Source organism: Ochotona princeps, chromosome X (assembly GCF_030435755.1).
Source record: "Ochotona princeps isolate mOchPri1 chromosome X, mOchPri1.hap1, whole genome shotgun sequence".
NCBI classification, from domain to species: domain Eukaryota; kingdom Metazoa; phylum Chordata; class Mammalia; order Lagomorpha; family Ochotonidae; genus Ochotona; species Ochotona princeps.
Genome location: NC_080865.1, coordinates 32,864,981 through 32,891,921, shown reverse-complemented (window position 1 = coordinate 32,891,921; position 26,941 = coordinate 32,864,981). Strand labels below are relative to the sequence as shown.

Below are 26,941 nucleotides of genomic sequence, written 5' to 3'. Positions count from 1 at the left end.
TTTTTAAAAGGATAATAAAATGAACATTTATTGAGTACTTAAGTCCATCCATTTAAGTTATTTAGCTAGTAAAACAACTCCATAAGTTGACAGTTATGCCTATTTTGATTACTTGTGAAATTTGAGACCATTATTAATATTTTTAACATGTTTATGATTTTTTAGAAGCTATAGTGAGCTTGTAGTCAGAAGAATCTTCATTTACATCCCAGGTTTAATGCTTCTTTCAGTCATTAATTTGTCCTTTCAACTGTTGAGCACCTGCAATGAAAGAAATGCTTTAGGAGCTGGAAATACAGAGATGAATAATGCATGACCCTTGCCCTCAAGGAGTTAACAACTAATAAGTAGAAAACGCCCATAATCAGAAAAATCGCAGTTTGCTGAGTGCAACAGTGTACTATGGAGCACAGAGGAACTGGCGTACGAGATTCATCTTAAAAGATGAGCAGGCATTGAGAAAAAATGGGGTGAGTAAAGGGCAACACAGAAGAAAGGAAAGGAATGAAGAAAGGTATAGAGGCAAGCAATATTGTGAAATAAAGTATAGTGCCCATCAAGCCAAACCTTAGAGATTCTTTAGCTGGATGCAGCTTAGTATTGTTTTTAAAATGCTGGAAGTTTCATAAATTCATTTTTGTAATTGAGGGCTATTTTTTAGAGCAGTTTTGGTTTACAGGAAAATTGAACAGAACTAGAGATTTCCCGTACACTCCCTCTCTTCCCATCCTTGACAACCACTTAGTTTTACAGTCTCTATAGTTTTGCTTCTTCCAGAACGTCATATGGTTGGAATTACACAATACACAGTCTCCTCAGACTGATTTCTTTCATTTAACAATATGCATGTAAGGTTCCTCTGTGTCTTCTTGTGGCTTGGTAGTTCATTTCTTCTTATTGCTGAATAATGTTCCAATGCAGGGCTGTACCGCAGTGTGTTTATCCATTTATGTTACTTGATGTCTTTGTTGTTTTCAATTTTTGCTAGTCATGCTATAAACATTTGCATGTGAGTATTCATGTGGACATAAGTTTTCGTCAAATTATAATAAACACTTTGGAGTGTGATTTCTGGATTGTGTGGTAAGACTGTATTTAGCTTTGTAAAACCACCAAACTGTCTTTCCAAAGTGACTATACCATTTTACATTCCCATTAGCAACAATTTCTGTTGCTTATATCCACTTCAATATTTGGTATTGTCAGTGTTCTAAGATTTCAACCGTTCTAACAGATGCATAGGACTATTTTATTGTTTAAAGTTGCAATTATCTTAGGCCAGTTGTATGGGCTAATCCTTGCTGGCATCCCACATGAGCGCTAGTTCATATACCAGCTGGTCCACTTCCCTGCTTGTGGCCTGGAAAGGTAGCAGAGGATGGTCCAAGTCCTTGGGCCTCTGCACCCATGTGAGAGAAAAGGAAGAGACTCTTGGCTCCTAGCTACAAATGAGCTCAGCTATGGCCATTGTGGCCATTTGGGGGGGTGAACCAGCAGGTAGAAGGTCTTTCTCTCTGTATCTCCTTCTCTCTGTAAATCTGCCTTTCCAACAAAAATAAATAATAAATCTTAAAAAAAAGAAGAGGAAAGAAGAAGAAAAAGAAGCAGAAGCATGTGGGTGGTAACCAATCAGCTCACCCTACCCCTTTAAAAAATATGATAAAATTGCAGTTTTTCTCATGAGAAACAGTGTTGAGCATCTTTTCATATGTTTATTTGGTATCTGCGTATCTTCTTTCTTGAGACATATTTTCAGATATTTTTGCCCATTATTTTCGCTGAGTCTTTTTGCTTTTTGAATTTTTTGTTTTTGTTTTTGTTTTGCTTTCTGAGTGCTGTTTTTTTCTCTTCAGATCTTTACCAATTTATTGACTAAGTTATCTTTCCTTATTGTTGAGTTTTAAGAATTCTTTATATAGCTTTTATCAAAGTCCTTCATCAATTATATGTCTGGGAAATATTTTGTACGGTCTGTGGCTTGCCTTTTGATTTGCTGAACAGTGCCTTTATCTGGATAAAAATTTTGAATTTTAATGAAATCTAGCTTTTCAATTTTCTCCATAGATTGTGCTTTTGGTGTTCTGTCTAAAAGCTCGTTGTGGGGGTGAGCACTGTGGCATAGCAAATTAAGCCACTGCTTAGAACAACTATAACCCATATCAATGTATTTGTTTTGGTCCCAGCTACTCCACCTCCAATCCAGCTTCCTGCTAATGCATGTTGAAAAGCAACAGAGGATGATTCAAGTGGTTAGGCCCTATGTGAGCAACCCAGATGGAGTTCCCAGCTCCTTGTTTCAGCATGGCCCAACTCTGCCTGTTGCGAACATTTGAAGAGTGAACCAGCAAGATCTCTGTCTTTCTGTAGTTTTGCCTTTCAAGTCTCAGAAAATAAACACTTAAAAACTCATTGCCAAAACTGAGGTCAACTGAAGTTCTCCCATGTTAACTTCTAAGAGTTTTATAATTTTATTTTTTTTATTTGAGTCTATGATTCATGTTAATTATCTTGAAAAGTATAGTAAGATCTGTCTAGATTTGTTTGTTTTTGCATATGACTATCCAATCATTTCAGCACCATCTGCTGGAAAAAAAAAACTCCCCTTTCTCTATTGAATTGCTTTTGTTACTATGCCAAAGATCTGTTAACTCTATTTGTGTAGATTTATTTCAAGGCACTCTATTCTGCTCCATTAACCTGTGTCTTTTATTTTGCCAAAACCACACTGTCTTGATTACTATAGCTAAATAACAAGTTTTGAATCAAGCAGTTTAAGTTATGCAACTTTCTCCTGATTCTAAATACTATGTTGCCTATTCTGTCTTTTTGTTGTTGTTGTTGTTGGGGTTCAGGAGGTTAGTGTATAAATTTTAGAATCAGTTTATTGATATCCACAAAGCAATCCCTGGAATTTTGACTGGAATTGCATTGAATCTATAGACCAAGTTGGGAAGAAGTGACATCTTAATCTCAGTCTTGCTATCCATGAACATGGACTATTCTTTCAATTATTTAAATCTTTATTTTCTTTCATCAGTGTTTTATAGTGATGTGCTTTTTATTTTAATTGTTCATAGCTAATATATAGGAAATCAATTGACTATTATGTTTAGGTTTATACTATAATTGTTACTGAGTTCCAGAGATGATGTCAATTCTTTGAGATTTTCTGCATATACAATTGTATTAGTCAGTTTTGCATTTCTATAATAATATTCCTGAGGCAAGTTAACTTTATAACTTTCTTAGCTTACAGTTTTGGAGTCTGCAAATACAAATAACACAATACAGGCTCTTACAGGAGCCAGCTTTGGTTGCATCACCTCATGGCATATGACAATGATGACAGTGACAGAAACTCATATCTGTCTGTGTCTGTACATCTGATCCCCCTGTTCTTTTCTTAGGAAGTCACTGGGATTCAATCATGTCAGCTACACCACAATGACCTTGTCTAAACCTAATCATTGTCTAAAAACAGTACTTGCACAAAATTTCCACCTTCCTAACACCATTAATATATAGCCTTAGGCATTAAACTAAAGCGTGAGCTTGAGGGCACAAACAATATTCAGATCATAGCAATAACCATCTCGTCTGTAAAAGAGACATTTTATCTCTTCATTTTGGATATTTATTTCTCATTTTGCCTTAATGCATTAGCTAGGCCTTCTGGTAAGGTATTGAATAGGAAGAGTGAGAGAATGTTTTCCAACTCTTGAGGAAAACATTTAATTTCTCATCACTAAGTATGATGTTAGTCTAGTTGTAGGGTTTTTTTTTTTTTTTTTACAGATATTCTTTGTCAAATTGGGAAAGTGTCCATTAATTCTTAATTTGATGAGTTTTTTAAGAAAAAAAAAGATTTATTTGAAACTGAGTTACAGTGAAAGAGAGAAGACAGAAAAAGAGAGATCTTCCACCAGCTGGTTCTCACCACAACAGCTGGGACTGGGCCAGGCCAAAGCCAGAAAACTGTAGCTTCATCTGAGTGCAGAGACCCAAAGATATGGGCCGTCTTCCACTGCTCTGCCAGTCTATTAGCAGGGAAATGGAGTGGAAGTGGAGCAATTGAGACATGAACTGACATCTACATGAGATGCTGACATTACAACAGCACCCCTGTTGAGAGCTTTTATCACAAAGGCATATTGATTTTTGAGGAACACTATTGCTTTATTAGAAAAAAAGTTTATTATTTTCGTCTGCTTGAAATGGTGGGGTGGGGATGGGAGTGATCTTCCATCTGCTGGTTCACAACAGCCAGGGCCGGGCCAGTCTGAAGCCAGGAGCCGGGAGCTTCTTCCAGGTCTCCCACATCAGTGACAGGGATTCAATCATTTAAGCCATCATCTGCTGCCTCTCAATACTTTCACAGGGAGCTCCTGGATCATAAGCAGAGTAGCTGGGACTGGAACCAGTATGCTGATATGGAATGTGGGTATCCCAAGCAACAGTTTAACCTACTGTGCCATAATGTCTGCCTCTCAAAGGCTTTTTCTTTGTAACTATTAATATGATCATATAAATTTTCTTCTTTGGTTTATTGATATGTAGAGCTAAATCTACTGTTTTCCAGATGTTGAGCCAGCTTTGCAAAAATGCTGGGAAAAAAAATCCTACTTTGTTACATGCATTATGGAATTTGACTTGCTGGTGCATTTAGAGCATTCACATTTAAAGTGCTTATTGATACAGTTGCATTAATATCTACCATATTTCTCATTATTTTCTATTGATCTTTTTACTTGTTTCTTTTAAAGAATTAGTTTATTTATTTGAAAGTCAGAGTTACAGAGGGAGAGATTCCATCTACTGGTTCACTCCCCAATTACCCAAAATGGCCAGGGCTGTGCCAGACTGAAGCCAGGAGCTTCATCTGAGTCTCGCACATGCAGGCAGAAGCCCAAGAACTTGGGCTATTTTCCATTACTTTCCCAGGCAAGCTATCAGGGAGCTGAATTGGAAATGGCATAGCTGGGACCAAACGAGCATCCATATGGGATGTTATTGTTGCAGGTGGAGGCACGTTAATATATTATAGTCACAATGCCAGCCCATTTCTTTTCTGTTTCTTCTTTTTTTTTTTTTCTTCCATTCTATTTTTTTTTGCCTTCTTTAATTCTAATTGGACATTTTATTTTAATCTGTTTTCTCTATTCTCTTGATATATCAATTACACTTTACAAATCTTACAAATGTGACAAATATGCACTTTACACATAGTCAAAATTCATACTCAAATAAGACTACCATCTCACAGGTTGTGTAGGTAAATTACAATGAAGTGTTGCCAGTTCTTTCCTCCTATTCCTTATAAAATTGCTATCATTGATTTCACATATGTGTAAGCTATAATCATTATTATAATCATTATTGCTCTTATTGTTTAGAACAAATTATTATCTCTTAGATCAGTCAAGAATAAATAAAACATTTTCCTTCATTTATTGGTTCTCTAACATGCTTCCTTTATGTGGAATCACATTTCTGACTTACATAATTTTCCTTCTCTTTGAAGAACTTCTGTTAGCATTTCTTGGATGGCAGGACTATTGACAATGCAAATCATATAGTGTTTGCTAAGGTAGCAGATACAGAATCAGAAGATATGTAACTTGCCTTATGCTCATTCTGTGGTTGAGTCAGGACTAGAATCTGACTAGACCTAGTGCTGGCCACAGGGCCCTGATTCTATTACAAGACCTCTTTTTTAATGTCACAGGCAAGCTGCCTACTTGTGTTTGTTGAGACCTGTCCAGTTTCAATTTTACTTCTATCGAAGCAGTCCCTATTACTGCATAGCTACTCTGTTACATTTGCAATTTTTTTCCACAAAAAGCATAATTACAAACAGGGAGAATGGGAGTGATAGAAATGTGGCTTGTTACCATAGAAACAGATATGTTACAGAGGTGATGCTCTGAGTAGGTATGAATAAAGGTCTAAGATATATAGAGAAAATAAATCAGTGTGTCATAAAGGTTATAGAACTCAATGGGGGTTACTGCTTTTGTGAGGATACTCACATCTAGTATAGCATAGCTCCAGCTCTCTGACATTTTCTCTCTTAAAACTGGAAAATCAGTGACCTAAAGCAAAAGCAATGGACATTACAGATATTGAGCCAGGGCTTAAAGGCCTATGTTGAACATCATAAGACTAGTTTACTGGCCTTGGTGAGCTCTGTTAGAATAAAGACAAAACTCCTGTACTTCTGAGTTGCTATACTCATTAGCACTTGTGGGAAATGCAATGCAGTCTATATGACAATCTTGTGTATATTTTGTATCCTCATTTTTTTCTCCCAAAGAGTACGCCAAACATCAACTGAACAGCTCACTTAAGAGCCTTTCTCTGACCTAAGATGAAACAGAAGAAATGACTCTTAGAATCTACTTCTCAGGGTGAAGAGGAATAAAAATTAAGTTAACCTTCATCAAATAATGAATTTAAAAATAAAAATGAAACCCCCAAAATCTAGGTAAAATATAAAGTCACCTGTATCACATTACATTAGACTAGCCCTAAATTAAGCATGACAGTGAAAGCAGTCGGCTTGTAAGACAGGATTTAACTACAGAGAAGGAAAACATTTCACACCTTTAGACCAACAATACCATCTGTAGTGTGCATCTTAAAAAGGTCTTTGGACAAGTATATAAAATGTGTATATGTAAAAGCATAATTAGAGCATTTTCACAAAAAAATAGTGCAAGTTGCAAACAGCCTAAACATTCATCAGGGATGATTAAATAACCACTATTGCATCCATATTAAAAATGACAATGTGGAAATGCAGTTGTTGTTTGAAAAGGCTGTCAAGCAACATCTCTAATTTGAGCCCCTTTTGTGAAAATATTTATTTATATGCCTAGTAAAATTTCTACATATACATAAATATGTAATTGTGAATATTAGTGGATACTATGATTTACTCCTGTGTATATGCATGCACGCATTTATATATGTGAAATGAGTGGGTGTATGTGGCATAAAAATTGTTAGAATCTTCCAAAATTTAAAAATAAAATATTTTTTTTTCTCTCCCTCTTTTTACTTGTGGCTTTAATTCAAATTTTCTCTAGGAAATTTATTTTTTTCTCAACTATAATCCTTGGTGGGGGGCAGGGTAGGGGGAACTGACTTTAGTATTTTCCTATGCCAAGAACTAAATTCTTTGAGTAGAGAGTTACATTTCACTATTTGCTACCTTTCATAGGAATGTTCAGTAAAGACCAGTTCACTGGTGATGGTCTTGGTTTCCCCAAAGTCTGCTTGGAAGCCTGATATAAAACCATCACTCCTTAACTAGCTGAAAAAATAAAAATAAAAAAATGGCCAGAGTTTGCACTGTTTAGCTATGAGAGCATGGCAGCTGTAACAGCTGTCATCCTAATACTCTCCCAGTCTGAGGTGGATGATTAGTAGCTGGCTGAAGGGGCTGGACACTTCCTGTGTAAATCCTTCCACACAGTGCTCTTGTTCAAGCTGGAGACCCTTAGACTGGGTTGTTGCCACAGTTAGGAGTATCTACCTAGCTCTGCCTCCATGCCAGAACCTCATGTGCCTTCTCAAGAAGTCCCAATGTTGTTAAATAAATAGAGGATGGGTAGCAAAGAAAGATCATAAAGGACTTGGCAGAGAAAAAAGGAGTGAAAAAGGAAGGAAAAAAGAATGGAGATTTATGACCTCAAGTGCAACATGTTGTTCAACACAGCCTAAACCATCCCTTGTACATAATAATACCTACTATGGCACATGAAGTGATGTTGTCACGGGAGTCTACACAGACATTTGTTTCTCAAGGGACCTGTGCCAGCTTCAATAGCTATGCTGGCAGCCCCACAGTGTAGTGACTTGATTAAACTCATATAGAGCCTGCCCTTCTGAGTATATATCATTCCAGGCTTTTTGCAAGAATGAAATGAGGTAATAGATGAAAATATGTTCTATGAACTATGAAATAATATACAATTGTTCAATATTCTTTTAGTAACAATTCTGAAAGCATTCACAGTGATTTAATGTTGTTCAGCAGTGTCTTCAGGGGACTATGGAAGAGATTTTAAACACCTTTATATAAAGAAAGTCAAATTCATTTGCAGTCTGCAGATATTTGAGAAGGAAGAAAATGACTGACCGGGAGAGACCTAAATCGTGTGTATCTGGGGAGTCACTGTCTCCTAACTGGGTTAGAAACACTTTGAATTTTCTGAATGCACTCCATTCATTATTAGAATTGTTTTTCCGTAGAAGCCATTCCAAGAAAATGCATGTGATTTCGCTGTCAATGAAATTATTGACACTCCTTGTGAAGTGTCCATTAACATGGTGAATTATAATGGGAGTTGATGGAAAACCCACATGAGTGTATTGTGATCACACCATCTTTGTAACTAACAAATAATAAGGAAGTGATTAAAGAGTAAACTGCTACCATGCTGCTCCTCCCATGAAAAAACAACCTTTGTTTTCCTTTCAGCTTCAACGTGTTGGAACTTCATGTCAGCTCCTCAGCTGAATGCGTGACTCTGCAACCTCAGGACTTGCAGGATTAAGAGAATGCCGTCCTAAGGTTGTTGAGTTGTGCGTTTCTGGACATTTCATCTCTATGGAGAAATACTCATTCCTTCACTCTGAAAACATACCCGGGGAATTGATAATTGCGAACTATCTTGCCAAAAGCTTGACTCCTAACTGTGGGACTCACTCAAATTTGCAGTGCTTGGGGCTTTCCCCTGCTGACATCTTAGAGATAAACATTTTCTGTTAATTTCCAGTGACTTAATTTTCTATTTTCTTTTCCAAATAGGTCCAGTTAAAAACAAGAAAAAGGGTAAGTTAAGCTCCTGATTTTATAAAATTGTTCTCACAGGGACTTGGGTCACATCTTTTTTTTTTTTTAATTAGAAGAAAAAAATCAAGGAAGTAGTATATTTGTACCATATGCTTCAAAAGTGGTTGCCCATTATTTATCCAATCATATGGGACCTGCTTCAATGTTTAGGTTTCTGAAGAACAAGAAATCCTTCTTCAGCGATGAGCCACAAATGATAGCATTGCATCTCTAGCAACACATAAAAGTTGTTTTTGTTTCTCATTCTTGCTCCCTCTGCTATACAATTCCATTTACACCTGTCCCTTCATTATTACTCCTTCTACTGCCCTTAGGGTTTTTTTTTCTCCTTTTTTCCGTCCTTTGTCAAATCAATAATTAGGTGTAAGTGAAGACCCGAGGCAGCCTGTTCTACATATTGAAAGATGTCAGTACCTTATTTCTTAGTCTAAAAGCAATTGCTATTTAACTTCCCAGATAGCCAAGGAAGGTATTCCTGCTTCAGAAAGTCAAAGTCATTTTCTCTGTGATAGACAAACTAGACTGCAGTGTTACCTTGATCTTTTCTGTCTGTTCAACTAGCATTGGGCAGCTTCATTATGTCATTGCTAGGTCAGTAAGTCCCCAATGTACTTGTAGTGGGGACTGACTCAAGATTTTTATGAGTGCCTGATTACTGGGAGAAGAGAATTCAAAGACAGAACAGGCTCCAAGTACAAGGCAAGAAATATGATCCAATCCTTAAAAATAAAGGAATCAACTTTCAGCTGCTTCTCAGAGAAAGCACTTTAAGTGCCTATTTGCTTCTGGGTTCTGAGTTGGAAAGATAGAGTAAAACTGATGAATTTTTTCATTGAAATGTTTTAAGTAAAATGACACTGTGAAGATGTATGGAGTTTTATAATATGAATCACCAATGCATCATAACTCCCAAAAAACTGACATCAGCCAAAGCCTGCCACTTCTCTAGCCGGGGTACTCTGATCCATGAGATATTGTGGTCCAGATGAGAAACGTGTGTCCCTGATGTAAAGTAGTGGAGGAATGGCCTGGTCCCCTGAGGGCTTGAGTTGAGCCAAGTCAGGAAAGAGCCAGGGAATCTGAACCAGACAGGAAAAATTTCTCTGTGGGGACTGGATATTCATCACTAAGCTATTCTGCCTTTTAAAAAGGTAAATTTGGTTCTTGAGCATGTAATTCTTAATTCTCCTCACATACCCTTAAGACAGAAATTATAACTCAGATCATTGTGTGGCACTACTTACCATCTTATATATGGGATATTATTGGAAAGAGTGTAATACATAGGCCTTAAACATTTACTCTGGCCAAAAGTGGTTTAGAAGCCAGATTTCCTAGGATACACTGAACGAGCACATGGCTGATGAGGTCAATTGAGTTGTTCACTTAATTTTCACCTTTTAATGAAATTTTCCTCATCCAACCACTCTCCTCATATCCACCACCACCACTAGGTTTGGGGCTGTGCTCTCAATATTTGGGGTTTAGTCAAAAGGTTAGGGAAATGTCCCCTAGAAGGAATTATGTATTCTTCCATCTAAGAAAGAACAGGATAAGTCTCTAAGCACAAACATCTCTGGGTTTTTGTATTGTGAACTGCTCTGTTAGAAGTAAGGAACTTTCCCCTTAGTCCAAGGGTCAGATTGAACATGCAGGTTTTGGGGCCTGGCTGTCTGTGACTGTGTGTGTCAGAGAGGCACACTCGCCCAAACCTAAGTGAAGAGAATCAGAGACAATGAACTGCAGAACTGGAACACCAGAAGACGTTTCTCTTGAATGCCTTCTAACACTAACATTTTCAAGAGTGAGCATTCTGTTTACACTGAAACCATTATTCTTTTAGGCTGGAGAAGTTTCTGGCTGTAATGCTTGTAAAATTACATTAAGCAATTACAGAAGACGCACAGTCTTGAAGCTGAAGTTTGTGTTACCCACAGAATACCCTCTAGCTGGAAAAATCACTGTGAGTCCTGGAAGTACTGGGCTACAGGACAGCCTAATAGGCACCATCCTTTGTGTGCACACCATGATGAAAATAAGGAGGGTGCAGCAAACCTCACCAGACCAGGCTAGGGAGGTTTCCTGACTGCCAAGAATAGGCCAGTCCTCCCCACAGAACCTCAGTCTTGGGAGGAAACAGAAATCATCAAGGCCAAGCTCCTCCTTTCACAAATGGCAAATCGAAGGCTCAAGGGGAGGAAGGGATTTGCCCGAAGTGTGTCTGTGGCAGAGCTGAGGCTTACCGCCTTATCTCCTGAGTCCAGATTCATGTTCTTTCCACTACACTAGCTGGAGCTGAAACTTGGGCGCTGAATAAACCTGATTTGGAAGCTTCCAAAATGCAAAGGAAGATGGTTTTCCTGCTCAGCATCTTGAAATTGGCTAGATCTGGAAACTGGGGAGATGTAATCTTTAGCTGCAAAGGGTAGGGAAAACTAACGCTCAAGCCTCTGGGTCTTTCACACTGCAGGGGCTCTTCCTGGGAGAGATGCACTCTCACCCTTCCTTGCTTTCCTGCCCAGGAAAGCAGCCTCACAATGACCCTAGCCTTTTCATTTTCAGCACAGATGTGGTTAGACATGGACAGCCATCACTTTGAGTGGACTTGCGATGAGCATTTGGTTACTGAGACATGAAGGTGCTATTCTAAAAGTAGAGCCTGATAGAATGGCATTCTGCTTCAAAGTCTGAAGTGAGACTAGAGAGGATTGTGCTCCAAACTAAGAAACTACCTCAGGTGAGGGCATTGTGGTGAGGTCTGGAAAAAGGCTTCTCTTCCTGGGACTTCCACAAAATTGGGAGGTGATGAGGAAGGGATGAAGAAAACACCTTCCTACCTATGACCACCTGCAGTCCTTGAACGGGGATGTGCAGAGAAGAAGTTAACAGGAAGAGGTGGAGTTTCGTTCTAGATCACTATTGGGGATGTACTTAACACAACTGCATCCTGTTTGGGGAAAGTGTCTAGGGACTGGGATATCAAATAGGAAGGCTGGGATTGTTCTGGAAGAACAAAGAAGAGGAAAGTGGGAGAAGATCGCAGACATGGTTAATGCATTTGCAAATAGGGCCTCTGGGAGAATTCTACCACTTAACCACCAGTGCTTGCAAACTGAACTATCTAACCCATCAAAATGGAGGATGATAGTTGAGTTGATGTCTCCAAGCATATGCAGGTATTGTGTAGCGATGGTTCTGAGAATGGAGAGTTGAAACTGCCACAGTAGGGATTTCAGTTAAATATACTGAAGAACTTCCTAACAGTGAGCAGTGAGGGGTGATAAACATTGCAACATGTTACCCAGGAAGCTTGCAGAATTTCCTTTCCCAGCGATTGTTAAAAATAGGGCTTGCAGAGGTCAGCTGAGAAAACAAAACCTGCCACCTCCTCCTCAGGGTTCTATCTTCTCTGCATCCCCTTTCCTGTTTCTCAAGTTCCCTCTCCCTTTTTCCACTGTCTCCTGCCTCCCTCCCTTCCCATCCCTCCTCCACTTCCCAGACCCCTCCCAAATCCTCACTCCCCACTACTACTGCCCCTCTCCGACCTTTGTTTCATGTGTATCTTAATTCCTATTAGAATCTTCCAGGAGATGACATGGTTCCTGAGGTTGGTCTGTCCAGCTTCCTCTTGTTAGCTACAGCAAGTCCACTGAACTGGACAGTAAACATGAAAGCGCCAAACTCTTCAACAATAGTCCAGTTCTAAAAATCATCACAGAGTGACCCTTAGGTCAGATTGTTTGGGAGTGCTCAGCCTTTGCACTCAGCGGAAATATCACCTCCTTTTTGAAGTCTTCCTGGCCTCTTCAGCATTTGGGCTCTACCAGTAGTGGAGCACTCCCATGGTCCTGTGACTGTATGGTCCCTCACTCGGCTGAGCTCTTTGAAAGCCATTTGTTTCTATACCCTCAGCCCCAGCTCTGTAAGTGCATATTCACAAAAGGATTTGAGGACAAGGGAAAAGAGGGGAGGCAATAAAGGATCTAGCTACTCAGCAGGAATCCCCAGAAGTGGGACTGTGCCATCAGAAATCTCTTATTGACACATAACCACAAGCGTAACATTGATTCCTATTTTTCAGGAAAGAAGGCAGGGCCCCCTGGGCCCAATGGCCCTCCAGGACCACCAGGACCACCAGGACCCCAGGGGCCCCCAGGGATCCCAGGGATTCCAGGGATTCCAGGAACAACTGTCATGGGACCACCCGGTCCTCCAGGTCCCCCTGGGCCCCAAGGACCTCCTGGCCTCCAGGGACCTTCTGGTGAGTTTCCTCTTGTCTCTCCATTACCTAGGCACCTCACAAGCACATTAGAAGAGCAGGAGTGGGTGACCCTGAGAGCACTTACAAACAGGCATAATGAGGCTGGCATTCAATAACCAATGCAAATCTCCTAGCTCAATGTGGAGCTAGGAATTGGACAAGCCAATAGGTCTTGGCCTGTTCTTTTTATTTGTACCAGGCTTCCAAGAGCAACCCACGTGTTATTGTCCTATCTTAGTCCTTCTATCACAAGCCTTCTATGATGCTAGGCCTCCCTCTAGTGATCCAGTGACAGCTGCCCTGATGGTTCCTGTGGGAGATAGATTTGGTCTGTTCCGGTTCCCAGCATCTAAGTCACACATACTGATGTTTTCATGGAAACAGGCAGTGGGGAGGAATGTTGAGAACTGAGCAAATGACAAACCCTAAGATAGTCTCATCCCATGAACTCTCAAGTGACTTTCCTCGTGAGGTAGACAGTATTGCCTGACAGTCACAGAGCTGGAAACTCAGGAATCATTTAGATTGTGGTTGATATAAACCCAGGCACCAAGGCTCTCCTATCTAAGAACCTAGTGCTGCTTACATTACTTCTTTTAACCCATCCAACACCACCCATTCAAATACAACGTTATCGCTGTATGTCTTTCTCCTTGGGCCCAGAAGAGCATCCAAAAGGTATAGGTACAGATCCAAATATGCCTAGATACAGATCCAAACATCAGTCAGTCTGTGTGGAATTATATCAGTTGTTATTTTCTTTCTCTGCCTCCCCTTTATTTGCTTTGAAACTCAGAGAGGGAGAAACAGAAAGAGAGAAAGAGAGAGAGAGAGTGAGAGAATATTTCCTTTGCAAGTTTACTCCCCAAACAACCACAACTGCTGGTTGGGGCCAGACTGGAGCCAGAAGTCAGGAGCCAGGAATCAGGAACTTCTTCCAGGTCTCCCACTGGGTAACAGGGGCCAAAGTACTTGGGGGCATCATTGGCCCCCTTCCCAGGCCATCAGCAGGGAGCTGGATCAGAAGTGGAGCTCCCAGGACATGAACCGGCCCTGGGATGTTGGCATCGTGGGTGGTGGTTTTACCTCATTGCACCGCAGCACGAGCCCCAGAAATGCACTATACAGCTGGACCCTTTAGGTCCCAGAATTCTGCAGTAGGATTCAAATTCTTTCACTGATAATTCAAACAGTACCAAGCACTGTTACCATGGCCACAAGAGACAGAGTTTCCGGATTTTTTAAATCCAATCTTCTGCAACTATTAATTGAACACTTTCTGTGTACAAAGCGATCTGCGGATAAGTGGTCTCCATTCTCATAGACCGTATGTCCTCAAGGAGAGAGACAAAGAAACAACATATGCATGAATGGCAGTGGACTCTATGAAGAGTGGGAACAAAGGGCTAGTGAAACAGGTGCCAGTGCCATTTTCTCAGGGACAAACAGTGATAGGAATGCCCTCCTATTACCCTCCATAGGGGCTCAGTGAGGCTTGCCTTAGGCCAGGATTGGCAAGAGGCCACTTTCCTTGCCAGACACTGTGTCCACTGAAGGTGAAGGTCAGGAATAGGAAAGAGAAGGTGTGTCCTAACCTTCCCCGCCCTCCCTCCAGCTGCCACCCCACCCCCACCCTACAATGTCCTGAGACTCTCCCTCCCACTCTCCCTCCCCCTCCCGAGAGGCTCCAGAACTAGGCTCCCTCCGGACAATTGCTGAAACAAGGGGAGAGGGGACTAGGAAGAGCTGCCCTCTGATTGGCCTGTCCTATTTTGCAGGTGCTGCTGATAAAGCTGGAACTCGAGAAAACCAGGTTGGCTGGGGGTAGGAATGACTGTGTTTGGGAGGAGGGAAGCCCACAGCCTAGAGGCACTTTTAAATGAGGTCCCCAGTAAGTTTCCCAAGGCTTTATTTTTTGAGGACACCCTGGAGGTTCTGAGGTTTTTTCCTTCATAGCCCTCCTCCCTCCCCTCTCTCTCTGAATAGACAAACCTCACCCCGGGCTTGCCTGTAGCTAAGGAGTCCCAGTCTTGCCGGGACCACTTGTCCTCATTCCACAGGACACAGAAGTTCACCACCACAGCTGCCAGGCACAGTAGTCAGCTGAAATGAGCTGCCCGCCAGGCCCATTCACCTATGCCTGGGACTCCCTGGCCACCCGAGACATCCTGTCGGCACTCAGCCGCCCTGCCATCCGGAGCTGGGAGGTTTCAGAGAATGTCCTTGAAAACTGGCCAAGCAGCTCCAGGCCAAGCGCAGACTGGGCTCCTGCCCGAGTGACCTGAAGGGCTCCTCCAGAGTCTTGGAGCTTCCTAATCTGTCCCTATTGGCATGTTCTCCTGCCTTCGTTGCCTGTCTCATCGCAGCTGCCCTCACTACAGCTGTTTGGCCGCAATGATCAATCCTCACAGCTGCACAGTGCTCACTGGCTGGTAGGGCAATCTCATGCTCATCACCTCATTTGATCTTCAGACAGAGATCTTCATAATCCCTAATTGACGGTTGGGAACTGAAGCTCAGAGGCATTAGATTCGCCTGAGGTCACCGAGCTGGGAAGTGGCAAAGCTAGACCAATACTGTCTTGGAGTAGAAACGGAGTGACAGACATCCCAAAATAGGGGAGAGGTGTAAGAAATGGGATAGAAAAGGAGTCTAGAAACTAAGGATAGGGATTTGGGAACCTGTGGTTGAGCCAGCAGCCAGCACTCCCAGTGACCATCTCTCTCCTTATCCTCCCAGCCAGCTGTGGTGCATCTACAGGGCCAAGGGTCGGCCATCCAAGTCAAGAATGGTAAGAATCAAAGTGGTCTCTTCCTAACCCAAGCATCCCCCAGCCACCGCCAGCATGCAGATGCTCAGCTAGCTTAGTTCTTCCCAGGCCCCCTATGGTATTCTTGGCACAAAGGAGCAGTCTCTGCTCCATGGTGCCCTCTACTGGCTGTTCGGAGTAATTGCTTCCACCCTCTACAGTTGGCGTTTAGCCTCACTGATGGGGGATCTGAGACATCACCAACCCCAGAGATCTTGGGGGATGGAGGTTATGTCAAGAGTTGCCATGGCGACATATATATAGTTGAATAAACAAAATGCAAATTAGATAAGGTAAAAACTACAGAAACTTGCATTCTTCTTGTTGAATGGATCTACTTACACAGTCAGTGGGTGGTGTGTTTTTCTCAGGGAAGGTGGAGGGTGGAACATGTTAGAAGCTCCAAGGAGTATGAGATGCTAGTGTCCAGGAAAAAGGGAGAATGTGTTGACTGAGATGGAGCAACACTGACTTAATGTAATCCCTGAATTTCAAAGCTGAGGAAACTGAGTCCTTATGAGATTAGATGACAGCATGGTCAATCATGTGCCTTCTGGGTATATGGCATGGCAGAACTGCCCACATGCTTCCCTCTTTGTTGATTTCATTTGCCAGTTACAGCCACCCTATGAGGTAGGTAAGATACAGAGCTGGAAACTGAAGCTCAGAGGAGGTCATGAACTGGCCCATAAATCATAGTTCAGTTCACAAGGTGGGCTTCAAAACTATCTTTCTGACTCCTTTCTCTGCATTGTACTACTTCAGTAATGTGTGTGCACACCTCACTGAAGGGTTACATTTATTTTCTTCCCCAAAGGGAAATGAACATTCATTACAGAACAGGGCTTTAAAATAATGTCCAGTCCCCAGGGTGCTCAGAGCCTAAAATGCATGAGCCTCAGGAGCCTTAGGAAGTAGCAAGCTAGCCAAGATGCCAGATGCTCACAAAGCTCAGAGGGAAGGGAGGGAGGGGCCGTGACGGTGGCAGTGGTGGATGGAGGCTAAGAAACCTGTTAGGTTGGTTCAGCCTCCAAGAGCCCAGTCTCCTGACCAGTCACACCTAGCCACTCTCCTAATTGGCACCTGCAGCCCTGATTGAACAGCCTAAACAGTGCAAATCAGAACAGAACAACACCAAAACCCAAGAAGCAGTCCTGCTGGGGACCAGGTGCCATAGGCTCCAGGGCCCTGGGTGGGCCTTCATCACCATCTGTCCAGAGAGGCCTGGAGTGGGCAGGAAATAAATTTGTTTGGGCATCCTTTGGGGCAGGTGGCCTTAGGGTTTATTCGGAGGCAATAACTACAAATTTTAGTGCCAGTACTCCACATCCAGCCCCTCGGGGCCAATTGCCAGTGGCAGTGTGTGCTGACCTTTAGTGCTAGCAGAAGCAGCAGTGAAGGCAGGGGGTGAGTGGGGAAGGCCTGCAGAGCCGTTCTTTGAACAGCCAGAGTCTGAGCATCTCTTCCTGACACCCATCCCATCAACTTACCACCTCAGGGAACAATGGCTGCCATCTCTAGAAGCCCCCTCACACCTCAGAGCGCCAGGCCTCCTGTAACTGGCCAAGGATGAAGAGCTCAAATGTAATTTCTCAACTGAAGTTGGGATGACTTGAAAGGAAAAAGCCCTGTGGGATTGGCCTCATCCCTCTCAAAGTGAAAAGGAGCATCTCTCTTTCCGCAGAACAAAAAGCAAAGTCTTTCTCCACCATCACACTGTCAAATCAAAGCATAATGACTGCAGTCCCACCCCCTCATCCCAGTGTGTGACTGGGGTGCGGCAAGGAGTCAGGTGCTTTGCCAAAGGTGCTTCCGCTCCCAGACACCCTCCAGTGGCTTCAAGGTGTGTCCTGGGGAAGTCTGGCAGTCTCCCCTCCCTGTTCTCATAATGTGCCTTCTCACCTGTTGGGTGAACAGCTCTGGCTGCCACACAGTCTGAATTACCCCTGACCCCTAAGACTCTCCAATCACACAGCTTGGAGGCTTTCCAGGGATGACCAAGTGGAGGAACCATAAAAAGGAATCTCAAGGAGAAGAAGAAATCCCGTGAAAATTTGAGACAGAAGAGGGATTAGGGAAAGTAAACCTTCATAGGAAGACTTAGCCTGCCACTCAGTGTCCGGATTTTGCCTGTGCAGACATATAATAACAAAGATAATAGAGAGGTAGTACTCTCTTCTTATACACCCTCCCCTCCTCCCAGTATAGTGACAAGTTCCACCTAGAAGTGTTGGTTGAAGACCCTTGCAGATGGAAGGGTCCAGAAAGAAGGGATGAAGACAGATCCACATCAGGAGCCCTGAGACAGGCCTGTTCTAGCTTGGCCACTTGGGCTGGGCAGAGTGGACTGGGGGAGTACTGCTTAGCATTTCTTATTTCTGTTGTCCAGATTATTCTGACATGTACTGAGTGACTGCCCTTCTCTCATACTGAGATCTTTCAGGTGGAGTGCTCAATGACTGGTCTCGCATCACCATGAACCCCAAGGTGTTTAAGCTACATCCCCGCAGCGGGGAGCTGGAGGTACTGGTGGACGGCACCTACTTCATCTATAGTCAGGTAGAAGTGAGTACGGTCTTAGGCCTAACTCTTCTTATATCCAGAATGCAGATCCGGTGCAGGCCACATAGGGGCACTGTGGAGCCAGCCAAGACCAACCAATGGCTAACTTCCTACTTCCCGGAGTGGAGGGCTTGAGGTCACGGGGAGGGAATTGAAAGGGTGGAGGGAGGGAAAGGATGGTTGATTTGGTGTTTTCATTTTGTTTTGTTTTTTGGGGTTTTTTTTCCCTAGACAAATATCATTGAAAAACTGAAAATGGTCCTCTGGGCACAGGGTCATAGGCCCTTGTTTCCCCTCTTAGCTGTTTACAGTCATACTTGAACTTGTTTTCAGCATATTTCTTGAAAGTCAGTTTCAGGGCTGCTGAAAACCCCTTCCCCAACTCTGCTAGCTTGGGCATCAGAATGAATAGTACTCTTGTGAAATTTCTCTTCACCTCAAAAAGATTTCTGACTGTCTTTCCTTTCTCTTTCTCCCATTTATTTCTCTGTCTTTGTTTTTCTAGCCTTCCTGCTTCCTTCCTGCTGTCCTTCTCCCAGCCCTCTCTCCCTCCAGTTTTGCTCTTTCCCAGCCCTGGGCCCACTCCCCAGGCTGCCAGTGTCTGGCCACTTCCATGCTCCGTCCCCATTGTCTGCCTCCCCTGGGCTGGCTCCTCAGAACTAGAAGTAGATGAGTCTTGAGGTTGGGCCTTCTGTGGGGTAGGCAGCAAGCAGGTGCGTGGACAAAAAGACCACGGAACCAACAGATGTGTCTCACAGGACAGGGACAGAGACAGATAAGTTGACTGATATTTACTGGGGACACATCCTGGCACAGCCCAGGTCTTACTCAAGCGATTAAATGGTCCCTGAATACATTGATCTCACCTGAAGAGACCACAAAGGGAGTGACCTTTTGTTAAGTGAGGACTGAAGGTCCCCACCCTTATGGGACACAGGCTATAACTCCGATGTCCTATAAGCTAAGACCCATTTGGTGATGGTGAGCAATCAGCGACTGGGGTGGGCTGTGTAGATAAGAGTAGGCAAGGATGGAAAACAAAAGGACTTCTCTGGGACTAGGAAAACCCTCAAAATGCCAAATCATAACGAGCTTAAGCTACTGCCTCCTTCTGGTCTCAAAGGGGGAAGTAAGTTAGGGACCTGGGTTCCCCCCTTTCAGATTCTCTGTCTCATTTGTAGCGGATAGCTCTCCACCTCTCTGGATCTGTTTCTTCAGCCATCAAGCAAGAGGGCCGAGGGGCCCAGAGAAGTTCAGTGCCCTCCCTTGGAGGGGCAGGGTTCTGCAGGCTGAGTGAGCCTCAGTTACAGAGCTGAGGAGACGGCCAGCTATAGCTGTGGCCTTTCTGGGGAATCAATGATTCATATGTTGATCCCCAAATGGTGCTTGGGCCTTGACATGGGAAATTAGTATCTGTAGCACTGATGTATGCAGAGCGCTGTGCTTCATGCCAGAGCTGGGGCAGGCAGGAGGTGGGAAGGTGATGGGGTGCAGATGGCATGGTTCTTCTCCACCCCCCAGGGTCCATGACAGGTGTGCTGTTGTAAGACAGGTCTACTCAGCCACCTGAGTCCCATGGAGCATGGGTAGGATGACCCATAAGCCATCACCCTGCCATTCCTGTTGGCCAACTAACACACCTTCAGGTGGCACTGCCCCCCTGCCACAAGGCATCCTGGCAGATCATTGGAGAAGGTTCTGTCCACAAGGGAGGGCCCCCCCACCCTCTTTCCTCTCTTCCCCAATCCCTTCTCGTTGCCTCTCACCCAGGTATACTACATCAACTTCACTGACTTTGCCAGCTATGAGGTGGTGGTGGATGAGAAGCCCTTCCTGCAGTGTACCCGTAGCATCGAGACAGGCAAGACCAACTACAACACTTGCTATACGGCAGGCGTCTGCCTCCTCAAAGCCCGGCAGAAGATCGCCGTGAAGATGGTGCACGCTGACATCTCTATCAATATGAGCAAGCACACCACCTTTTTTGGGGCCATCAGGCTGGGCGAAGCCCCTGCCTCGTAGATTTCCCCCATCTTGCCCCTGCCCGTGCCCCTGCCCCAGGTGGAGGAGCCGGGACTCCCAGAACCTCTTAAGTGCTGCTGTGGCATTGCAGTCTCAGAGAGAAGGGCCCCAGTGCTATTTATTCCCCAGTGACTCCAGGATGACAAGGCTGCTTGACTTGCCAGCGTGACCTTGAGCTAACAAGACGCTGGATGGAGACACAGGGTTTCCAGAAAAGACAACTTTCTCCTTTGGCTCCTCGTTGAATGGTTCATGGCCCGACTCTTCTGCCCTAAGATCCCTGTTGTCAGAGCTGTCATTGGTTGCACTAAGAATCATGGGCAGCAGGCCAGAGAAAGCAAATGCATACTCCAGACTCTGCCCGGGGTGACCTCAGACCCCAGGGAGCTGATGCTCTTCCTCTGGCAGGGGATGGAGGTGAGGTGGCACAGGAAGCCAGTGTTGTAGCCTAAGGAGCGGGCCTGGGAGGGAAGAGGCAGGTGTTTACTACAGAGATGGAGGAAGAAACCTGCCAAGGGGCCATCCCTCCATGCTGGGAGCTTTCCTGCTGCTCCCTGTTGTGGCCTGCAAGAGAGCTGAAGAACCCTTCGCCGTCAGGCTGAGGGCCCCACTATGACAGCCTGATGGGCTCTGGAGATGGGAAGTCTCGCTACCTTGGGACCATACACCTGCCTGCCTTGAGCACCTGACTCTGCACCTCCAGATTGGGGGCCATGCATCTCTCACTTTGTTTACAGCTGGGCTGCACACTCAGAAAACCCCCTGGGCTCCCATCCCCAGCCTGACTGGAACTCCTGTCTTCTTTCTCCACAGAGCCTACCTCTGTCTGAGACAGGTGCCTAATGTAGGACCTGTGCTCATGTGAGTCTGGAATATTCTTTAGCTTCCCTGGGCATACAGAGAATTCACTTTCCACAGAATTAAGCTATACAAATTTTCACCTGATCCTAATGGAATCATGTCTGGTGGCGGGGGAAGGATTGGGCCAGGTGACTCCTGGCAGCACCTTCAAGTTCTAACATCTGTGACTCAGAATGGATGCTTGTCAAGACTGCCTTCTTAAGTTCCCCAGCCCCAGGCTGAGCATCAAACAAGGCAGAGCCCAGAAAAGGCAAGCAGTTTGTTGTTGAAGTTTGCTGCAGTCCAGATGGTTATTGAACCAGGTGTTATCTGCCAGAACATCAGCGGATGCTCTGCTGCCCCAGTCTTCCTTCATTCTGGCTCAGGAAAAGCTGGGCTTTGCACTCACATTCAAGTCCAAAGGCACTGGTCCCAGACTGCCCACTGGATCATATGGTGGGATCATGCATGAGCTTTACTTCTAATGGCCAGGGCCCCACCTGCCCTCTAAGTGTGCAGCCTTAGAAGCTTGGAGGGCCAGCCTGGTACACTTCACTCATGTTGTCCTTCATACACATCTCCTTTCAAAATGCATTTCTTTGTGAAATATGTGTCATTTTAACATGATAGGAAATCAGCTCCTCCAGGCAGCTGACATCCACCAAGAATGGCAAATAACTTAGTTCTCAGTTTTGCCTTGTGTTTCAAAGCAACCATATTCTTTGGCCCTTCAAGGTTCAAGGGAAAGGGTTAGGTGGGTGAGGGGGGGCAAGGCAAAGGAGTGGTTCCTGCTGTATGGGTGCTAATGCAAATCTTGCAGCCCGAAGTGAGGCAAACTTTCCATATGGGTGTGACCCCACCACACACACTCCTAGTAAGTACCTGAGACAGTCTACAGTTGTAATAGGAACCAAAGAGAACCCCTGCCTAAAGTCTGAAAAGTATCTTCCCTTTTGTGATCTCCTTTGAAGAAGGCAGGGCAGTGAGCATTGTAGATGACATTATTTCAGTGAGGCTCCAAGAGGAGGAGTGCTTTGGCCAATGTCTCACCCAGTTCAAGTCACAACCCTAGAACTGCAGCTGGGTCTGACTCCAAAACTATTCCCTTACAACACCGTGTTGTATGCAATTGGAGATCTACCAAACATCCTTAAAAGTGGTCAAATGCAAGTGAAATGTCTTGGAGAGGGTCCCAAAGAGGAGCCCAGAGACGCTCACTTTCATTCCTTAATGAGTATACCAGTAATCTTGGCTGCCACGGGCTCTTATGTACTGAAGAATCTTCTTAGAGGCACCATGTCCAAGCAGCAGGCATCTGACACCCACAGAACTGATAGCCCTCATGTTCTTCCATGCAACTGATGAGCCAAGCAGCCATCCTGTGTGAGCCCCAACCGTGGGCATGGTCCCCATTTTGTTTCCCTGCAGACAGCTCAGAGGAGCCAGCCACCTCCAGAGCTGCTAAATATTAAATAAGCTAAACGCTTATCCCTGCCTAGCACACCGCAGACAGCTTTACGCTGATGGGGCCCCTGGGGGTCAGAGAAACGTCCTGAGAGGACTGGGTGTAAGGCCCAAAAGCTGTGAAGAAAGAGGAGTGAAAGGCTTCCTAACCAGGACCCTGTGGGCTCATCTGTAATCCATCCTATCCTGCAGACACACAGGGGATTAGAGGAGAAAGCAAATTCCCACCAGATCCTTTGTGAACTCACAAGCCTGGAGGAAGAAGGGTGGTAAGAGAAGTTGGGGGAACACTCTTGCTGCCAAGGCATTGCCACAGTGGTGGAGCAATCTACTGAGAAGAAGGACGTGGGAATAGATGTAACTGTCTGGTGTTAGGCTTATGAGAGTTTACCAGAGGACCACACTGATGTGGAGCACAAGCCACGGCCATCTGTGGGCAAACAGATGACAGGTTTGTGGGAGAATTGCACAGCAGGGGCCTCTGCCAGCTTGCCTAGGCTCCAGTAGCCAAGTGGACACAATCGGCAGCTGTCAGAGGCTCCTGGGCTGCCCGGAGTATGCACCCTGTGTCTTCTTTTTCCCCTTCATCCATCCTGAGCCAAATGTCATGCTGAACAGGAAAAGGGCTGGGAACCCTGGGGGTAAACAAAGACTTTGATCCGTGTGTGGTTTACATAACTTCTGGGGAGTGCCAACAGATTCAGAGACATTTAGAGCTCAAGAGCCTTTAGAGAACCTAGACCAATCTAAATTCCAGCGTGTGATACTCATGTGGAAACTGAGGCCCATGGAGGGCAGGTGATCTGCCCAAGGCTCTGATCAATCCCTGACCTTCAGACTCAGCAGAGTGAAGGGGACAATAGTCCCCTATCCCTTGGCCCCCTTTAGGAGCCTGGCCAGGCAGGAAGAGCGTAACTGCAACCTTCAGCAGGACTCTTTCTCCCCAACTCTTGATTCCGGATTCCAAACTGGCCCAGTCCCAGGAAGTCCTTAGGCCGCCCTCATGTTGCTCAGGCCCCATGCTGCCTTGGGGGCTCCCCTAGACTACATGAGCTTGGAGAAGACACCTGATGTGTTGTTGCTGTTCTTGTTCTTTTAGTCCATTTCAGGGTTCTCTCCAGGAGGGGACGGAGTGTGTCATTTCTCTATTCCGAAAGCTTTCCTGCTGGGATGGGGAGGGGTGGGGGCCTTGCTGTGAGAATGGCCTAGAGCAGGGCCAATGCTGCTTTGAGAGGTCAGCATCCAGTGTGAGATACTGTGTACATAAACTATATATAATGTATATAAACTGGGATGTAAGTTTATGTAAATTAATGGTTTATTCTTTGCAAATAAAATTGCTTTTACCCCTCTTGTTCTTGAAATTGGCCTAAGGACTTCTTGCACCTTAGGTGCTTCTTGGCAAATGAGGTAGGAGGACACTCGTATCAGAGGGACCCACAGAGGAAAGGTAGAGTGGATCTCTTCACGTCCTCTTCCTAGAGTTCACCATGAACTCTCCCATGCACAGGTCTTCTCCTGGAAGCCTAAGCCCAGGAGGCTAGATCATGACCTACCAAGAGGTACACTGGGGACACAGTGTAAGGTCACCCTCAGCTTGGGGAGACTGTGGTATCTAACAGGTGTTTCAGGCCTTGGCCGCAAACAGCTCAGATCACTCCTGCCTCCAGATTCTCAAAAAGGCCATCACCCCCTTTCTGCAGATGGAGATGCCAATGCTCAAAGAACCTCATTCCCCTTCTTTCCCCACCTTATGGTTGATGTCATGAATTGCTCATTTTCTGACAGTCCTGTCTCTTCTCAAGAAAAAAATACTATACATGTGTGGATGTCTATGATGTCTACATTTGAAGTGCAGGTTGCAAAATATCAAAAAATTGTTAACATTTTAAAACTAAAAAACAAAAAATAAACTAACAAAGAAGATTTAAGAGAGAGGGAGAGAACTTCAGTAGCTTTCATCCAAGGTCACCCAACTGCTAAGTGTGTCTGTCTGATGACATTCCCAGGCCAGATATTATTTATCCTACCTAGCTGGCTCCTCCACTTCTCCCCATGCTGTCTAGTGTAGGAAAACCGCCATGGAGGCCACACTTCAGGAAGACACTCTCAGGGCAGCTCAAGAGGGTTCTGGGAACTTCATCCAGCAGCCTTCACCCCCTGTGTATAGGGTCATAATGTGACACATAAGCAGCAATGCACATACTGGCCCTTGATTAGTCTGTGGTGACCATGTGTACATGGGTAGGTATTGGAGCCAGGCTGGTCCTCACTGGTCCTCTGGCTGCCTTGGTGGTTTTTTGTTTGTTTGTTTGTTCATTTCTTTGTTGAAATCAGCCACAAGATGCCTGGAATCTGCTTGCACAACTCTTAAAGGAGTTCAGGGAAAATGTGATCTCTAGTGGAAGAACTAACAGCCAGCCTGAAAGTAGAAGCGTGGCTTTGCCCCACTGTTCAAAAACTCTCACATGGAGAGGTACACAGGGCAGAGGCAGCAGAACGTGCTATATAAATACACAAGATGGACCCGGCACAGTTACCTAGTGGCTAAATCTTCGCCTTGTATGAGCCAGGATCCCAGCTCCTCCACTTCCCATCCAGCTCCCTGCTTGTGACCTGGGAAGGCAGTCAAGGACGGCTCAAAGCCTTGGGACCCTGCACACATGTGAGACACCAGGAGGAAGCTCCTGGCTTCAGATCAGCTCAGCTCCAGCCATTGAGGCTACTTGGGGAGTGAACCAGTGGATGGAAGATCTTCCTGTGTCTCTCCTTCTCTCTGTAAATCTGCCTTTCCAATAAAATAAATATTTAAAAAATATACACAAAATGTTCTCGCTAACAAACTGTATCAAATGATCAAATGACATTGACCCAAGAGATATGGAACAAGGGAGCTCTGGGTCAAAGTATGGCACTACAACAGCCATTACGCCAAGAGTCATAGAGGCTTACTATAGAAGAGTCAGCTGTGTGTGCTACAAGCCAGGCACCTCACTCCCCTCCTGAAAAAGCTGGCTGACTATCCAACAAAGGGCAGAGCTGAGGACCAGGCAAGTAGAAATAAATTGCTGGACGAAAGACAGGAGAAAGTGAGCCTGAGGCTAACCTATCTTATTACAGCTTTACAAGATGGCAATGGGAACACAGACTTCAGGGTGACAATCACTTGAACTTTCAACACAGAATCCTATAGTGCAAACTGTCGCTTAAATACAGTGCCATGAGAATTAAGGCATTGCTTGCTCCATGGGTGAACTGAGTGAAGCAGGAGAATTTTCTGCAGCTCCCCAGCTGACATCTTTTTCAAAATATTTTATCTTATTTTTAATATTTACATAGTTGAAAGGAATGCACACCCATGTGGACTTCTAATTAGGGTGCGGAGGGTCAAGATATGCAGGAAGGTGGGTGAGACAAATGTTTCAGTTCTTTTCTTCTGTGTCCACAGGGAAAGGGAAGGAAGCCACTCCTTACTGTCAGACTAGATCAGTACCCAGCAATGGGGGACAGTCATTTAATGACACCTTAGAAACATCAGTGTGGAAAAGAGTGTTCTGAGAGTCTTACTTGAATGGTTTTGAAAATTCTGAGATGTTATTGGCTTCATTGCACCAGGACTGAGAAAATCTTTCCAAGGTCTCTTGCCTGATCAAGTCCACCTTAGCACGTCCACAGACCCAGGAACATATTGCAAAGCTCAGCCAGAATTGTCCAACCTGTTCTGCTTTCCATCCTCTGAGGAGGAAGGTTATGTCCTCTGCTGACCCAGATGAACTGGCTGTCATGTCCTCCATATGCATCTGGGCATGCTGTCCACTGCACAGGCATCAGCAACTGAGGAGGCCCAGTCCTGATATATGCACTTTGTCAGACCACATATCCTCTGATTTTCCCTGTGGCCAGGGTTTGAGTCAAGCCATTTAGTTAAGGAATTACCCAAGAAATCTCACCTGGGTTGATCTCAGACTTGACTCTTGGATGCACCAGCCAGTGTAGGGTCAGGCTCAGGCTATTGCCTGCACCAGCAATGCACGTACCTGTGAGTGCAGCTGCCTGGTCAGTTCCACCTCCAGCCCCATCTCTCACATGAACTGATGGGTGCTGCAGCCTAGCCCAGCCAACC

The 26,941-nt window shown here is 44.6% G+C and overlaps 1 protein-coding gene across 5 annotated transcripts in view; it reads left to right on the top strand.

Moving 5' to 3' along the window:
* Window positions 1-21,172, top strand: part of EDA (ectodysplasin A) — a 380,771-nt gene extending 359,599 nt beyond the window's left edge. Inside the window, exons 3-8 of one of the 5 annotated variants that reach the window (XM_004595214.2) lie at window positions 8,816-8,839; window positions 12,942-13,121; window positions 14,900-14,934; window positions 15,861-15,912; window positions 18,374-18,489; window positions 20,263-21,172. In XM_004595214.2, coding sequence (XP_004595271.1) covers window positions 8,816-8,839; window positions 12,942-13,121; window positions 14,900-14,934; window positions 15,861-15,912; window positions 18,374-18,489; window positions 20,263-20,514 — 659 coding nt within the window. In that variant the 3' untranslated portion in view covers window positions 20,515-21,172. Of the gene's footprint in view, window positions 1-8,815; window positions 8,840-12,941; window positions 13,122-14,899; window positions 14,935-15,860; window positions 15,913-18,364; window positions 18,496-20,262 lie in introns of all 5 variants that reach the window. The other 4 variants (XM_004595213.2, XM_004595217.2, XM_004595212.2 and 1 more) reach the window with 4 other exon arrangements.
* Window positions 21,173-26,941: the final 5,769 nt, after the last annotated feature.